This window comes from Zeus faber (assembly GCF_960531495.2).
Source record: "Zeus faber genome assembly, chromosome: 16".
Lineage (NCBI taxonomy): Eukaryota > Metazoa > Chordata > Actinopteri > Zeiformes > Zeidae > Zeus > Zeus faber.
The window spans coordinates 27,303,869-27,321,368 of NC_137202.1; the positions used below are offsets into that span (position 1 = coordinate 27,303,869).

A 17,500-nucleotide genomic window follows, 5' to 3' on the forward strand; every position below is an offset into this window, starting at 1 on the left:
AAAGTCAAGCTCTCTGTAAAATTAAAAATAAAAATAGAAAAATGCTCTAAAAATTAAGAGGTTTACGACTTCTTGAAAATTTGACAGAAGAGCTGTGAAAATAGCAGCGGAGGACGGCAAAGGGAAGCTTCAGGCTTAGACACAGGGACGGGGAGTACAACAGTACTTCACTGGCCTCGGGAAAAAAATAAAGAAAATGAACATAAATGATGTGCTGTATGTGCATCGTATGTTTTTTTTCAAACATCATATCATGTTTATTAAAAAAATTATATATATATATATATATAAAATACTGTTGTTATATATAAAAAATACAAATATTTTTTAACACTTAAAAAAAATATAAATTCTGAATACCTCCTGCAGTACAGTCAGCCATAGTTAAAGGGTAAAAAGCCCAGTGGCTTGGGTGTACAGCAGCCGTAGACGCGAGGTTGGCGACCACAGCTGAAGGAAACTTCACGCCTTCTCCGCGGCCGAGCCGTACGAGGGGACGCTTTTTTCCGGGATGCAGAGGGCGACACCCGAGAGGGAAAGAAAAAAGCACTTTGTGTCGGCGCACGGGGAGGAGAGAGACAACGGAGCAATGATTTCGATATTGAGTTCTCAGGCGGTCAGTCGGATTGAACGGCCAAATGCCTCCCAATTACACCTGCAACCTGCAAACAGCAACGTTTTGGGCTGGCTGTTGTGACGACCACGGGGGGGGGGTGTGTAAGCTCCGTTGAGGACAAAACACAATTTGTCTGTCAAAAAGATGAAGCTCCAAATGATTCCCCTTGTGCAGGCAACTGGACAATATTGCTCGCGTTACTTCGGCGTCGCCGCCCTCAACTCCATCCAAAGTCCCCGGCAACTCCATCCCTCTCTCTGTCCGTCCGTTCCCCTTCTCTCTCTTTACTATGCCGCTCTCGCTCTCTCTCTCTGTTTGTGTGTGTTTGTGTGTGTTTGTGTGTGTTGTGTGTGTGTGTGTGTGTGTGTGTGTGTGTGTGTGTGTGTGTGTGTGTGTGTGTGTCTGAAGCCAAGCGCAGAGCGTGTGCGGCCCCCCCCGCCCCCCCTAAAAGGCCCGTAATTGATTTTGCTGTAATTGGTCAATGACAGGAGATGCTTTGGCAGAAATGGAGCATAAACAGACCTCAGACACAATTTGCAGCAGGATCAATGGGGGGCGGATGGGAAGAGACGGAGATGGAGGGAGGATGGGAGGGAGAGAGAGAGAGAGAGGGAGGGAGGGTGGGGGGAGGATAAGCAGCGCGGAGGGTGTCTCTCTCTCTCTCTCTCTCCCCCTCTCTCGCCTTCTTTAAGTGTCACCACCGTGTCTGATGGAGGCGGAGGAGCCTGGAAACTCTACGGATCAAGGACTTCTCAAATGGCTTCTCTATCTTTCTTCATATTTTCTTTGCCCCCTCCTTCTCTCTCTGGATTTTCTTCTTCTTCTTCTTCTTCTTCTTCTTCTTATTATTATTATTATTCTTATTATTATTATTATTATTATTGTTATATTATTATCTTATTATTATCTCTTTTTTTTTCGAGACTCACCACCCCGGTGGGGCGAGTTTTTCAGAAACAATGATGGGGAGAAATAAAGGCCAATGAAAGGCCTTTATTTAGAACAACCCACTCTGCAGGGAATAAAAGAGAACGCTCCGGACGCTCCGTCTCTGGCCTGGCGTGATGCTCCTTCACGATGGTTTAGCCCCTTTTTGTGCCTTTTCAAACACGCCCAGGATGCAGGGGTTATTAAATCCCCCCGAGCTGCCAGATCAGGTGGTGTTTTCCAGGTTTCTCTGCCAGGAACGCTCCCCGGCTGAGGAACGGCCCGGCCCATGGCCTTAAACGACAAGATCTATCTGTTCATAATTCTCTCATTTTGGGTCGGCATTCTGCTCCAATATATGGTCCTAGAAATGGTATTTCACCGTCTCCACCTTCTTGATTTGGTTCATTGCTCCTCGGTTTGGCCGACACCAGAGTGTGAATTATACAATGACGGGAGCGGAGGGCCCGTAATGCAGATGTGGGAGTTTCCTCCCACAGATAAGGGTTCAGGGAGGGAGACGTGGTGCGCCAACATGGCTTGAGATTTAATGTTTAGTTCAGTTCTGGCACGCAGGCCACAATATATATATATATATATATATATATATACACATATATTTAAATATATCCTTGAGGATCTATTCTTTTTGTTATTGCTGATACTCCTCCTGGGGCGCAGGGGGATCGGCGTTCTGCTCCTGGGCTGCTCACGAGCCCAGGAGCCAGGCGCCAGTCCTGCTCCGTGAGACGCACAAAACTTTAAGAAGCCCCCCTGCCGTGATTGGGCCCAATCAGCGGCATGCAGGTGCTGATTGGGCCCGATTCCAGGCAGCTTGGTGGCCGCGGGGAAAGGGAACCACGCTGTCATCCGCAGCCGCCGCTTGACCACGCCCCTTTGTCCGCCACGGCGCGGTTTCGCACGGATCTTTTTTGTTTCATTCAATGAGGAAACGGAGGAAAATAAACAAATCTACAATAAAAACACTTTCTTTGGAAAAAAGATGGTTCTGATCCGAGCTGCGGACCGCACCCTCCGCTGCGGAGCTGCTCCACGCATGGCGATGGAGCAGCGCAATGGTATGGTCCACTTTAGGGTGTCTGAATTCGCAGGACAAGATTCTTCCAGGCATGAATATGAGAAATATATTGTATTGTTTATGATCACAGGTAAGAAGGATATATAAATGTGTCCACCTCCTCCGACCTGTTGTTTTTACCTATTTTGGCAGGGTCCGATTCTCAATTAGGGATTCAGACCCCCCCCAATTCCCCCGTGATTTGATTCATGGCTGACACGACAAAACAACACCAAACATCCATAGATGCACCTCCGCCGCTAAACTTTGGGGAAAAGGCCTCATTTTAGCATGCTATAAGATTTTGCGCGCTCGAAAATACAGCCCTTGGAGTTAATGTCCTGCAATTGGGTTTTTGATGAGAGCCGCGTCAATTTGAAGAGGTTTGATTTGATCTCAGACGGAAAGGCAACCTCATCCGTCGCACGTCGCTGTTTGTGTGTGTTTGCGTGCGTGTGTGCGTGCATCTGACTGAGCGTCTGCCCGTGTATCCGCAGGGCTACGAGGTTCGGAGGATTCGAGCCATTGACCAGGATCTGGGCCGACCGAGAGGCATCGGCTACACCATCATTTCAGGTCTGTGGCACATAATCAATCTGACACCAGCAGCACAACCGAGGGGAATCAATCACTACTTATCATAATCCGGGAGCAATAATAGACAAGTCTCGTCAAGCACGGCAATCGACTGCTGCTGAGAGCGGCGAGAGGCTGGTGGAGGAGGCTTGTCCGTAATCGGCAATTAATCACTGTTTGGTGCAGTTGGTGTCGGCGTCGGTCCGTCATTGAGCGTCGTCGTACACAGGGTCGTCCGCGCCGCGGAGGCAGGAAATACAAATAGAGGAGAGAGACAAGTTGCAGCTTCGTCAAAAGGGGATGACATTATAATTTCCTACCCTTGCTTGTCATCTCAGTGCAAGTCAACGAGTCGACATACCAGCTCACCGTGCGCCGCCGTGGCATTGAAACCTCGCGGTCTGAAATTAAAATCAGCTGAACCCATTCATGTCTGTGAATGTGTACTGGTTTGCTTGATCAGCAACACATTGTGTCACGGTCCTTCGGATAATAACCTTGTTCCACTGCGTCCGTGCGAGCGCAGCATTTATATTTAATATTTAATATTATTAATGTCGGCATTCAAGAGGCGCGCCGGCGCCGGCGCTGATGGAGTGCAGTGGTTCAGTGTACTTCAAATCTGGCCTCACCAGGCGTCACGGTTTTGCTCATCACGAGCCACCTTCTGCCGGGTGCTTTTGCTGTTTGTGAACTCAGCTGCGTGAAGCGTGTGTTGGACCTTGATGCATAAACAAAGTGAAAGGGCTCAGAACGCCAGACACGCCCTGTTTTCCGCCACAAATCTTCCTCCGATGCTTTCGTCTCCTCAAATCTTCGTCGGTACAACAATTGAAGACAACTCCTCATTCTGTTCGGTCGTGCAGCCGTGGGGGAATAAAACGCCATCTTGGCCCCTGTAGCGGCCAAGACGGCGGGGGCTACAGTAGACGGGTGCGGCCCCCCGCCCCCCTCCCCCTGGCTGTGCCAGTTGGCTGACAGGGCCTTGCGTGCATATTTTTTTCATTTAATTTGAAAATGGAGGAAAATAAATACATCTACAATAAATAATATAATAATATAATAATAAACACATTTTTATTTTATTATTTTATTTGCTTTCTTTGGAAAAACATCGCCCCGATCTGAGCTGCGGAACGCGCCCTCCGCTGTGAAGCTGCTCAGCGTAATGGTACGGTCCATTTTAGGGGTGTCTGAAATCAAAGGACAAGATTCCTCCAGGCATGAAAATGGGAAATATATTGTAATGTTTACGATTACAGGTAAGAAGGATATATAAATGTTTCGACCCCCCTGACCTTTTGTTTTTACTTCTTTTGGGGGATCCAAGTCTTATTTGGGGGGGTCAGACCGCCCCCCTTAAGCTCCAAATGGCCTCTGCAGAAGCCAAGACGGCGGAGTCACAGCAGACGGTTGCGGGCCCCCGCCTGCTGAGTCTCTGCTTGACCCCGGAGCGAGGGAATTCAACACACTCACGTTTCCAGGAACAAACAAAACAAATCATTTCTCTACGTATGTTTTTGCCAAATTTTGGCGCTCACTCAATAATGTTCCCACCGCTGGAAATACAGCTTAATTTTTTTTTAAATCCTAAAACTCCCATCCCCTCATAAATGTTCTTCCGGCGTCGCTGTGTGCCAGTGCGCGCTCTTGAATGCGCTCCTGCATTCCATCAGGACACAGCCTCCCTGGCCGGGTCCTGTGTGCGCCAACCCTCTGCTCCCGCCCAGCGCACGCGCCTCCTTTCTCTTACTTACAGGCGGGTGCCACACGTTGTGTTGTGTTGCGTTCGGGCGCAGAGTTCGGCGCTAACCTCTAGAGGAGAAGAACATTAAAAAGTCATTAATTAGCTGCTGCGCTCCGCTCTCAGTCATGGCACGGAAAAAAAATATATCAAGAGTTATCGCAGCACACTAAGCCTTTACGGAGATAGAGCCTGTAGGCTCGATAAAATCATTATAAGTCTGATGGATAATGAAATGTGAACGATGATGCGGTGCCAAGAGAAAAAGGTGGAAGGGTGAGATTGTTGGATGTCAGATTGCCGTGTGTGTGTGTGTGTGTGTGTGTGTGTGTGTGTTTGTCTGTCTTAGTTTGTGTGTGTTTGGCTGTGTGTGTGTGTGTGTGTGTGTGTGTGTGTGTGTGTGTGTGTGTGTTTGTCTGTCTTAGTTTGTGTGTGTGTTTGGCTGTGTGTGTGTGTGTGTGTGTGTGTGTGTGTGTGTGTGTGTGTGTGTGTGTGTGTGTGTGTGTGTGTCTGTCCGTGTGTGTGTCTGTCAGTGTGTGTGTGTGTGTGTGTGTGTCTTTGTGCATGCGTGTGAGCCTTTATGTGTGTGTGCGTGTGTCTTTGTCTATGTGTCTTTGTTTGTGTGTGTGTGTGTGTGTGTCTGCGTGTTTGTGTCTTTGTGTGTGTTTGCAGGTGTGTGCATGTGTGTGTCTTTGTGTGTGTGTGTGTGTGTGTGTGTGTGTGTGTGTGTGTGTGTGTGAATCCCCCCTTCACAAGCACAGCCTCCCCCCACCCCCCCGGGCGTGCTGGTTGCTGTGTACAGCACCTCCTGGTTCGCTGCTCCTCCTCCAGAGTGTCCTCAGAGGGCACGACTCCAAGTCCTCCGGGACTTGTCTCATTAGTTCGGTAATTAAGATAAACGAGGTTTTAATTGCGGCAGAGATTTATGCTAATGATCACGGGACCCGAAGATGGAGCCCCCCCCTCTCTCTCCACCAATCAGGAAGGCTGTTCTAGGATGTTTTGATGTAAGTGGGAGATAGTGTCTCCCTCTGATGATGGCGTACAGCGTTGTGTTTATTATCCTGGTGGAGAGATGGAGGACGCGGGCGGCACTGCCAGCGGACCCCCCCTCCGCCGCCGAGCGTTCTGTGTGGCGCGCGGGGCTCAGTTATTGAGGGGCGGGGCTACGGAATTTGCCGTAAATACATCAATATGCGAGGCATCAATTTCAAGTGTCGCTTCTGTGGATCCACAAGTACCACACACAATGGATGGAATAAACAATAACAATCGCAATCACTGTTCAAAATAGACCGAGGCAGAGGAAGCTGAAGCCCACAGGCTACTTCAAATGGAAAACATAGAAAACGCAATAAGAAATTGCAGGTAGAATATCAGTAAATAACAATAACTGTATTGATTACTGTTGAATATGCTGCACAGTCTGGCCCATTTTATGCATCTCATTCTCAACGGATCCTGGTACATGGAGAGAAATAGTAAATATGTCATAATTATATTATTATTATTATTATTATTATTGTAAAAAAAAAGGCTCATGTTGGTAAATAAAGTTTGTCTTGCTATTTTTTTTTGAACGCATTGCAAACTAAATATGGAAAAACATATCCTCCATTTAAGTCACAGTTCATTCAGAGTTCATGGTGGTTACGTATTACGTACGAGAAATCCATACTTTGAGAAAAATTTTGAGAAAATCTCCTTCTTTAGCAGCTTCTAGCAGTAGATTTTGAACCACACTTCGGTAATGTTGTCACGGTAACGCTGTCATGGTAACGCTGTCACGGTAACGCTGTCACGGAACATGGATTTTCTGCAATTACTTGGCAGACCTACCGTGGGGCTATTGCAATTTTTTAAGTGTAATTCTTCTAGCCCCGCCCCTGCACCCTCCTTTACAGGGGAGCTTGAGCCCTCTCTGAACAGCACGATTAGAAATTGTCACTTTCACATTATTATGGCTCCTAACTATTGTTTTGCTCTAAATTTTTATTGTTATTATTATTATTATTATTCTTGGCATTTTTCGGGCTAAAAGTATCTGAAACACGGCAACCGCAGTATGCACAGACATGGTTGAGGTCTCGTGAGAACAGCAATGATTCAGATGTCTTGATTAATACCGTTTGATCGATACCGATTTAAAATTGGAGCAGAAATTAGTGCAAAACTGTTGCAAATTTACCAGACGTTGAAGAACGTTGGCACAACTTGATTAGTTTGAAGAGAAGAAACAGAAGAAACAGAAACAGTCTTTAATCATCACACGACACTCCACAACACATGCTTGCACACACACACACACATGCACATGCTTGATGGTGGCCGGTGAAATGGCTCCTCTGCTTTTGACCCATCCTGGCTTGTCCTTCCTCCGGGGGCACAGCCAGGAGCAGTGGGCAGCATACGTGGACGCGCCCGGGGACCAGGTGATAAGTGTCCATCGCTGGTCAGACGATGATGGGTGCATGTTTTTGGTGGGGGTCCTTACTGACGTGAGGTGGAGGAAACCCCATGTGAACATGGGGAGAACATGCAAACTCCACACAGAAAGGCTCCTGTTTGGGAGATAACCCGCCGGAGCACGGTGCCAACAGCGCCCCAGGCGGGAATCGAACCCAGGACCTTCTTGCTGTGAGGCAGCAGTGCAATGCACTGCGCCACCGAGCGGGGAGCATTGTGACATCATCACCCAAAGTCATATAAGTCCAAGCTTCGTGTTTCGGAACTCATTCACATCCAGCGACTTGCGCCCTGTGGACTGTATGGCATTCACAGACGACCCGCGTAGACAGGCAACCTGGGCCGATGCCTCGCTTGAATGAAACTCGGAAAACTGTAACTCGTGACACGTTTCGCAAAACCCCGAAAACTATAATCAGTCACAGAAGATGTTTTTACATCGCAGGAGGTTCTAAGAACCGTTGGAGGATGGTGACTAATATTACGAAAGTTGATAAAGTCCTAGAAACAGAAAATGAAGGTGAATAACTGATCCATTTGACCTTTCTGAAGGTGGCTTTGTTTTAGTACTAAATCAATGACAGGCGAAATCAGGTGATCTTTATGAATATTGTTTTATTTGACAACTGTGTTTAAGTTTAAACTGTTTCTTTGAATTTTTGAAGATTTTTGTACTATAAAGACATTTCCTGTCATGTGATCTTTATAAATATTGTGATATATTGTTTGGTTGTTTTGTCCAAATGGTTTGGCCAACTTTTCAATTAAACAATTATCTGACGTATTGTCATGACTCGACTCCGCTTAAACGTTTGATTCAGATATGTTCACCTGGTCTAACATTTGAGATTGAAGAATTGGGAAATTTGGAATTGGTTTCAATACAAAACAATGTGTTTCGCGGAACCTCGGAAAACTGTAATACCTACCCAAGATGACTAAACTGGACCCCGTGTATTGGTGCCTGTACATATATTTGGAGATGTTTCTGTTCATTTTGCAACAGTCAAGCCCATGGAAAACAGGTAAATGGTTAATAATACTACTAATAATTAATAAGTACTCGCAACTACTATTGCTCTATTCAGCAATGTTTAAAGCCAACACCCCCCTGGTGAGGTAGAACCATACGCTCTACATAGCCTTAGAATGCCGCTCTACAACCTGTCACCCTACAACATTTTCAAGGAGAATTTCACAGTTCACAGTAGAATACAACTTATTATTTGACTTTATTCAACTCAAGGTTAACTTGTCGACAGAGAAGACGTAGTCCGACCGGTGCGCTGAGACGTTTTTATGGGTTCAGTGAGAAACTGCAGATGCGAGTCGTGTGGCGATCGTGTTTGAACACTAAGCTCGTCGTACAGCGCCCCCTCTGGCATCACGGAACAAAGACGAAACCTCGAGTGCAATCCCCGCCCATCCACATTGAAGCGTATTCCGTTTGTTGTATTAAGCTACAGGCAATATTATGCAACGCTTATTAAAAGGGCTCTCAATGTGGATAATAAATTTGCATAATAAAACTGTTTAAGATGGGTAGGCAGCTCCTGGCTCTGAGTGGTAATTGGCCCTTTAGGAAATATTGGCGGAATGGCAGCAACACCGGCCCAGGTGTTCATGTATCCAGTTTGTGTTGCAGCAGCATTTTCCGGGAATCAAATATATGCTGGCTCACTGTCGGTGCACCAGTTGCTATGGCTTCAGTCCCATTCATAAAATAAAAAATAAAAAACACAATCTGGATTTTTCCACTCCTGGTTGTAGCCATAAATATACTCTCCATTAAGACCAGTGTGGTAGGCCTATATGATATGTGATGTGCAAAAACAATCAATTGTATGCATAGGTCATGATCATGTAAATGTTCTAATACGTGCACCAATCAACCGTCAGAAAGCCGAAAGCAAATTTCCACTCCTGCGGACTTTAAATTTCCATTCTGTTTCACTCTATTTTACTGAGACCAAATGTCTAAGGAAGCCCGTTTTACACGTCATGCATAGAGTTTGTGTCTGTAATCAGAGGGTATGAACAACGCCAGGACGCCTGCCAAGCTCATCCTACCAGCATCTCGTTTATCTCTCTCGCGTGCGTCGCTTGGTATCGTTTTTTTCTGGCGCACGCACCGGCACAGCTAATCCCATCCTACCCCCCCATCTCTCCGGATTCTTTGAAGATCCTTCCCATCAAAGCATCTCTCCGTCGCCGAGAATCGCAGCGCAAGAAATCAAGCAGATCCTTCTTCTTTCTTTTAAAAAAAAACAAAAAAAAAACCCCAGCAAAACAAAACGTCGCAGCGGTCCGAGCGGAATAATTCGTCAGGCCAAGATGAGCTTCCGTTTCTCCGCCTAGCGGGGAGGGGGGGGCGGTCGAAATGAAAATCAGCTGCAGAGTTGGGGGGGATCCGGAGGGGGCCGGGGGAAGGAGGGCGGCGGCTGAGGGGAGCGACACCGGAGCGCCGCACGTAGCCACGGGCGCTCGCCGACCCCGCCGCCCTCATCGGGAGCGGGAGGCAAAATAACCTGTCTTCCCCGCCGCTGCCTGGCCTGCGGCCCAAACAACCTGTCTGCCCCCCCCCCCCCCCCCACACACACACACAGACGGACAGACAGACAGGTGGGAGACAGACGGACCTTCCTGTCCAGATGTCCAGATGAGCGGTGCTGTGCAGGAGGGGCTGTCCGTGTGTGTTGTACAGGTCAGACAGGTGGAGCCACGCCATTTTCCGCCTGGACAGACTGATAAGTAGAAAATGTGATTACCCCCGCCCCCCCCCCTCTCTGTGTTGCCATAGCCCAGTGCTCCCCCCCCCCCCCCTCTTTTCCTTGGCCCCCCCCTACACCTGCCTTGTATCAGCACCGGGCCCCGATATGGACAAGGCTAAAGCCTGTTATTCTTCCGGGAGCTCTCCCGCTTGATTTCCACCTCGCTGGGATTTCTCTGGGTTTTTCAATTAAACACCGCGGGCTCTGCTCGGCCTGCCGGAGTGTAATCCCGGCACAAGACTGATAAGCGAGCGGGACACTGGCTAAACCGCTGCACAGACTCCCCACGCCCCGAACGCTCCAGCCGGGGCCTTCAAAATGGTCTTAGTTTTCGGTTCCCTCCTCGGTTAGAATTTCTGGTTCTTGTTTGCAGGCTTGAAGTGGGTGAGAAAGTAAGTGTCTCAGAAGTCAGGAAAATCAACTCTTCCACCTCCTCTTATTGGTCATGGTCTCCCTCTGATGATGGCGTACAGCGTTGTGTTTATTATCCTGGTGGAGAGATGGAGGCCACACGCGTGACACACAACTGGCTGGCCCTCGGCTCATTTCCTTTGAGATTCGAGTCTCGGCTCAACTGGCGTCGGCCGGCGGAGGCAGCCGAGTCGCTTCCAAACGATCCGAGTCGTTTCAAAGATTTGTTGGCCGGCGCCGAGTAGCCGGCCGGGTCCTGCGTCCCGCGCTCATGCACGGCGAAGGGACCGCGAGCGCAGAGCCCCCGGCGATGATGATGCGAAGGCATCAAAGCCTACGATCGATGGCTTTGAGTTTGGTTCTTTTTCACGGGACCCGAGAGAAAGCCGCATTGATAGAAGCTCTCTGGGCTCTCAGCGCAGCCCGGGACCCGCGTCAGAAGGTGGCACATTTGGACACCGCCCCCCAGGGTTGGGGTACACCCGCTCACAGCCCCCTCGGGTGTACCTGCGCTTGTTGTCTTCAACCTTTCAAGATGAACTTTGGACATCACCAGACGTCATCACTTTAACTGAGAGGTCGTCTCTACTCCCAAACATTTCATGTTGGAGTGAAGTTGGAAGACAATATCTCAAACTCTTCATCATCGTCGTTCTCCTGTGGGCGTAATCCCTTCCAAAGGAAGTGACACTAATTTGTGTACATTTCGCAAAGTATACGAAATCTTTGCCCGGGGACTCGGCGGCACTGGCTGAGTGCCTCCCGTCGCCTCACTAGAATGTTCCCGCGCTCCCACGGTGTTGTCAGGGAAAACAAAAAAAAAAAAACAGAGGAAAACAGTTGTCACCAGCTTTAGTCACGGCGATTACATTCGGGGAAGTCGACAAGCGGCGGCCGTCCTCGAAAAGCTCACCGGGACGGGGACGAGAGGAAGTGGTCCTCGTCCTCGTCCTCGTCCTCGTCGCGCAGCCGCCACCGCCTCCGCCTCCGCCACCACCGCCTCCGCCGCCGCGCTCGACTGGGCTCGTCAGAAGGCGCGGCTTCCTCTCGCACCTCGTCCTATAAATCGCGTACGTTGTACGTTGTACGTTTCCTGCTTCAACTCAGTGCATTCCGTCGACCGGAGACGCTCTCTCTCGCCTCCTCCTTCCCTTCCTCACTCTGTCTTCCGCCTCCTTCCCATTTCGCTGTCTGTCTCTTGCTCTTTTCGGCGAGCGGTCGCTGGAATTTCAATGAGCGAGCCCCTGTCGATGAGAGAGCCCACTTCTTTTTTCCTCCCGTTGTTCGTGACGCGAGGACTCTGGCGCATTTGGGAAATGAATGGGGAGTTTAATGGGGAAACCCGCGCCCCTTGTTCCCTTCCTCAATTTGGTTTACTGATATCTTGTTATTCTAATATCAGCAGCTGCACTTCCCACAAACTACATGTGTTACCAAATAGAAATAAAAGCGATGAAATGTGTGCGTGCGTGCGTGCGTGCGCGCGTGTGTGTGTGTGTGTGTGTTGCTGTGTCTTATTATTATTATTATTATTATTATTATTATTATTATTATGCACTTTCACAACAGTCGTCAAAATCCTGTTGCGTGTTTTCTCATATTCCAGGCCACTACTGTCGGTAATGCAGGGAGCTCGGCCCAATCCTCGCGAGCCTCACATCACAGAATCAATTCCCGCTCGTTAGATTCACACACATGCACACAAACCCCCACGCGCACACACACACACACACACACACAGACCATAAAAGTGCCCGCGCACTTCCACAAGCTCACATGCATTCATAGCCAATATGACTAAATATGAATCTTGAAACGGAACCGTTTTGTCAGGTGTGGTTGTGATTTTTTGTGTGTTTGAGGTCTCGGTGTGTGTGTGTGTGTGTGTGTGTGTGTGTGTGTGTGCCTGTGCCTGTGTGTGTGTGTATGTGTGCGTGTGTGTGTGTGTGTGTGTGTGTGTGAGAGACCATTCCGGCCGCCTGGGGGGGCGGGGCCGAGGTGTGGGTCTAATCACAGTATCCTGGCAAGAGCGAGAGCACTCTCTATATCAGAGCAATTAGGTTATGAATATATTTTCTCTCAAAGGGACCCGCGAGTCATTCGGTATCGCTTCAGCTTGTCTCGCAGGCCAACCTTGGCAGAGCCCCGTACGAGCGCTCGGCCCCGGGGGCCAGGAGCGCTGAGTCGCAGCGTCCTTTATCCGACGCGGGGCTTAACTGCACACCCAGAAATCCACTGTTTCAGTGCGAGAGCTCACATGGTGACACTCTGAATTCTCAGGTGTGAGCCTGTGTTTTTTGGGGTTTTTTTTGCGTGCGTCTCCCTGCCACTGGTTTCCTCAAGTCAGCGTGGCTGCGGAGCTGGCTCAGTGTATCGCGAATTTGGCCAGTTCACTGGAGCCGGCAAACTAATCTAAAAGGTAAAGAAGTCCTCACGGTGTAGACCTATTCCTCAAACTTTTTTATGTCGATTTATTGTTCACACTCTTTTCCCAATTATTTTGAACACCCAATGTTATCGCAAATGAACACAGCGCTAATAGAACTGACTAGGGAAAAAAATTGACTTTTAAATCCGATGTTTCAATCTACATCGAATGGAGTTAGCCTGCATTTAGTCCCGAGTGTTGTAGTGTGAAGGGGTGTAAGTTACCGCTTCAGGAACAGCGGCCAAAAAGCCGTATCCCCGGACACACTTTCTCTACTCCCGCGGCTTGCCGACCGTTCAGCCGAATATAAGCAGCAGCTTTCTTCATTCCCACCTCCGGCTCCCTCTCTCTCCATCTTCCACCTTTTGGCCTCAATCCAGGCTAATTACCCAGAGGGCAGAGCTCCCCCCCAGCCTGGCTCTTGTCCTCCGGGGCACCTCAATCCGTCTTTTCCCCTCCATGCCTCCTCCGCTCTCCACTCCGTCTGCTTGGGGCCAATAATGGAGATCAGAGATTAGGGCGTGGGGAGCGGCGGCGCGGGTTAATCTGTTGACCTTGGTCATTGTGCAGTGTAAACGCAGCTGCCCCGGAGTTCGCTTCCCCGGAGTCCAGAGCTCCACTACTACCACAGACAACTAAGCTCAAGAAGAGGGAGTCGTAAACCCCGCTGTCCGTCCGAGTCAAAGTGCGGCTCAGGGGCCGTAACTTGTGTATAGATATGGTTGGGCTGTACCCGAGGAACCCCTGATGCGTTCACTGACTCCAGTAGCAGCCAATGGGGTTAGGGTTAGGGTTAGGGTTAGGGTTAGGGTTGGGTTGCCATGAGTGCACTACCTACGTCAGCGAGATCATCCATCTGTTGTTAAGACGGCCCACAAGCAGATTTCACAAATTTGACGGACCCGGCGTTTATACATTTTGCTAAAACGTTGGCGTGTTTGAAGGGCCGTGTTTCTGCTGAGCGGGCGCGCCGTTTTTTGGCCCCGCCTACTTCGTGAAAAAAACATTCCTCTTAAAGCATATGGTCGCCAGAGCGGCTCGCAAGGCGCCGACAGCTGGCGAGAGTCGTCGGTATCGGCAAGGGATAATTGAAGCGGTTGCAATTAGACTTCCCCTATTTTAAAGGGCTCTCTCAATCAGCCCCGCGTCCATGACGACGCTTCGCCCCGACCGCCGACAGGGAGAGAGAAAGGAGAGAGAATGATTTGTGGTGTTTGATTTAGAGCGATCGAGAAAGTATTTGATGACATTAGAGTGGCCGGCCACCGGGGGACGGAGGGGAGAAGATAAGAGGGAATGGAGACGGAGTTCGCAGTGATTTATCGGTTGCGGCGATGAACCAGGGGTGCAAAAAAGGTGAGAGAGTGGCAGGAGGAAAAAAAAAGACCCGAATACATTTTTAAAAAGGCACGGCAGCACAGCAGCATGAGTCACGGTTTCAATTTGTATTTGGTATGGAGACGCGTGAAAAGGGAGGGGACCCCCGTGCAGCACGCGGAGGGTCTGATAGATCGGCAGGGGGAAGGCGAGGAGACAGTGACAGATGAGAGAACAAGATGTGGGACGAGCGGGAGACGCTCCGGCCTCCTCAGCGGAGTAGGCAAGACAGATACTGTATATATACCAGAATGGAGCCGCAATTTATATTGCATGATGTCAGGAAATACACACACACACACACACACACACGCGCGGCCTTCCTTTGCACCTCTGCTCTTCTCACTCTAACCTGGCCCTTTTTGCCTCGCACGTCCCTCTGTTTTTTTTCCACCGGACCCGTGTTTTGTACCCTCTATTGTCTAACTTTGCGTTCCTTCTTCCTTGTCCACCTGTCTGTCCGTCTGTCCGTCTGCGTGCCCCCAGGAAACACCAACAGCGTATTTGCCCTGGACTACATCAGCGGTTCTCTGACGGTGAACGGCCAGCTGGACAGAGAGAACCCGCTCTACTCGGCAGGATTCACCCTCACTGTCAAGGTGAGTGCCTGGCCTGGCCTGGTCTAGGGTGGCAGCGGGGGCGGGGGTAGAAGACTTGGGTATGGGGTGTCGTAGCGTAAGAGCTTAACAGCATCGTCTCGGATTCATTGTTGTGCCTCGCACCTCCTCGATGCTTTATGGGCAATTCCGCGATGCGTATAAAACGGGACAACCTCGAGTGCGACGCTGCTTTTAATCAACAGCTCGCGACCATTTTTCAAGTAACCATAGGCTTAACAATGATCCCAGCTCACGGTTTGGCTCTTATCGCCGCGATGCGCTACTTGGACACAGTGTGAATCTGTGGCATCGACGTGGTTCCCTTCGGAGCCTGGGGGGGGGGCAAGGAGGAGGGGGAAGCCGAGGAGAGGATGAAGCAGCAGGATGTGGCGTCGCGGGCACTAGAGGGTCCTTTTGTCCCCGCCTCGACAGCCCTCCTTCTTCCATCTGAGCTGGCTGAAGTCCCTCTATCCTTCTATCCCCCTGCGGCTGATCCCGGCTCCGTCCCCCTGGGCTCCTTAGCGTGGCAGCCGTGCCCTCGCCGCCGGCCCTCGCGCCCACGCCGTCCCTGCTCTTTCTAGCGAGTCCTTCCCCCCTTTGACTCCCGCGCGCCGTGGCATTCCCCCGAGGAGGAGGCAGGACACGTAGAATGGATTTGCGAGCGGCAGCCAAGGCCAGAGGATTTGTGATCAAACGGCCCAGTTCTATCAGGCAACCTGGGAGGGAACGCAGGGAATGTCGATGGGCCCGTCAAACCCAAACCTTTTCTACAAAGTATATTTGTGCGCTGCATATGCTAAACATGGACAAGCGCAGACTCGGCGGTCGCCGGTCAAAGCTTACCAACAGGGATGGACGGACACAACAGGATGCCAGATACAAGTATAGCATCAAAAATGACCGGAGAATTGTATCATCCAAGTGGCCCCCGATCATCCGATCCCAACATCACTGGAACCTTGACAGGAAGTTGTGGAGTGCGGAGCAGGTTTCCACACCTCCTTCATCCCTCAAACAACTGGAGGGTGAATGCTGCAATATCCCTCTACACACATCTTCCGAAGGCAAACGGTCACTGTACTCTTCCTTTGGCCCTTGTTTATATTGTCCACCACCGTACAGTGTACTACTACTACCCTACAGTGTACTACTACTAGCCTACTATGTGCTGTGTACTGTGTCTGTGTGTGTCTGTATGTGTGTGTCTGTATACATTGTTTTAATGGTGAAGCTGGTAAGGACCGTCGGTGGTTGAGTGCACCACAGTTTTAATTTGAAAGTCATTATTGAAGTCCCCTGACTATATCAAAGCCTTGTGTTATTCTACTTTTTCTCTTGCTCGAGTTTATTTCGGCAAAATGAAATCAATGGTTGCAAATAAGAAAAGCAGAATAAGCCAATGCGCTGATAACGAAAAAAGACTCTCCCGCCAGAAAACATATTTATAAGATATGGATTTTTTGTTCCTTACATTTTCTCCCCTCTCCTCCACCCGCACTTTGCTGGGTGGCGCCGCTATCGACCGGCGGAGCACTGCAGTAATACGACTAATTCCTCAACTTCAGGCAGTTTATACAGCCCCGGCCGCCCGGCGCTCTGGGGGTCAAGCGTTTCGGCTGCCGGCCGACAACAGACACTGAGCTCAACCCGTCCCACCCCCCCCTCACTCCGTGATTACTCCTGACTCCGCCCCGTAGCTCCACCCCCGCCGGTCACCCCTCCATCAGCAGTAGCTTTTTTGTTATTTACAGGGGATTCACAGCTAGAAACGTCTGTGCAGACGGAGAGAGAGGGAGGAGAGCGTAATTGTGTCTTCTGAATGGGACACTTTTCTCTTTTCTCTCGAATCCTATTGTGTGTGTTTGAATGTGTGTGTTTGAATGCGTGCGTGTGCGTGTGCGTGTGTGTGTGTGTGTCTTGGCCTCACTTTGAGCCCCATTCTATGATTGCCTGGTGTCCGTTAGTCCACCTTTTGATCCGATAAATGAACAGCTGTAAATACCTGGCAGAGATTGCATGCCCGCTCGCCTCTTTCCAAAATGACATTCTCAGCGCAATGAAATGCACTTCACCTTTCTCTCCCTCTCTCTCTCTCTCTCTGTCTCTGTTTCTCTATTTCTCTCTCTCTGTCTCTCTCTATCTCTCTCTATCGCTGTCTGCCTCCTCTCTCTTTTTTCCAACCCCTCCTTCTCCAACCATACCCCTTTTTTCACTGTTCTTTCCGCCCTTCGACCCCACCCCCATTCTCTCCATCCTCTGTTTTCCTCTGGCTCCTCCCTCTCCCTCCACCTCCACCTCCACCTCCTCCCCTCTCCAGGGGACAGAGCTGAACGACGACCGCAGCCCGTCCGACGCCACCGTCACCACCTCCTTCACCATCTTGCTGATCGACAGGAACGATAACGCCCCCAAGTTCAACAGCTCCGAGTACAGGGTCCGCATCACGGAGCTGGCCCAGGTGGGCTTCGCTCTGCCCCTCTTCATCCAGGCGGAGGACAAGGACGAGG

At 49.9% G+C, this 17,500-nt stretch overlaps 1 protein-coding gene across 1 annotated transcript in view; it reads left to right on the forward strand.

Moving 5' to 3' along the window:
- cdh23 (cadherin-related 23) overlaps positions 1–17,500 on the forward strand; it is a gene marked incomplete at both ends in the record, with an annotated part of 178,831 nt that overhangs the window by 75,106 nt on the left and 86,225 nt on the right. The window contains 3 exons of the mRNA XM_080016469.1: positions 3,119–3,197; positions 14,881–14,993; positions 17,311–17,499. Coding sequence (XP_079872595.1) covers positions 3,119–3,197; positions 14,881–14,993; positions 17,311–17,499 — 381 coding nt within the window. The remainder of the gene's footprint in view (positions 1–3,118; positions 3,198–14,880; positions 14,994–17,310; position 17,500) is intronic.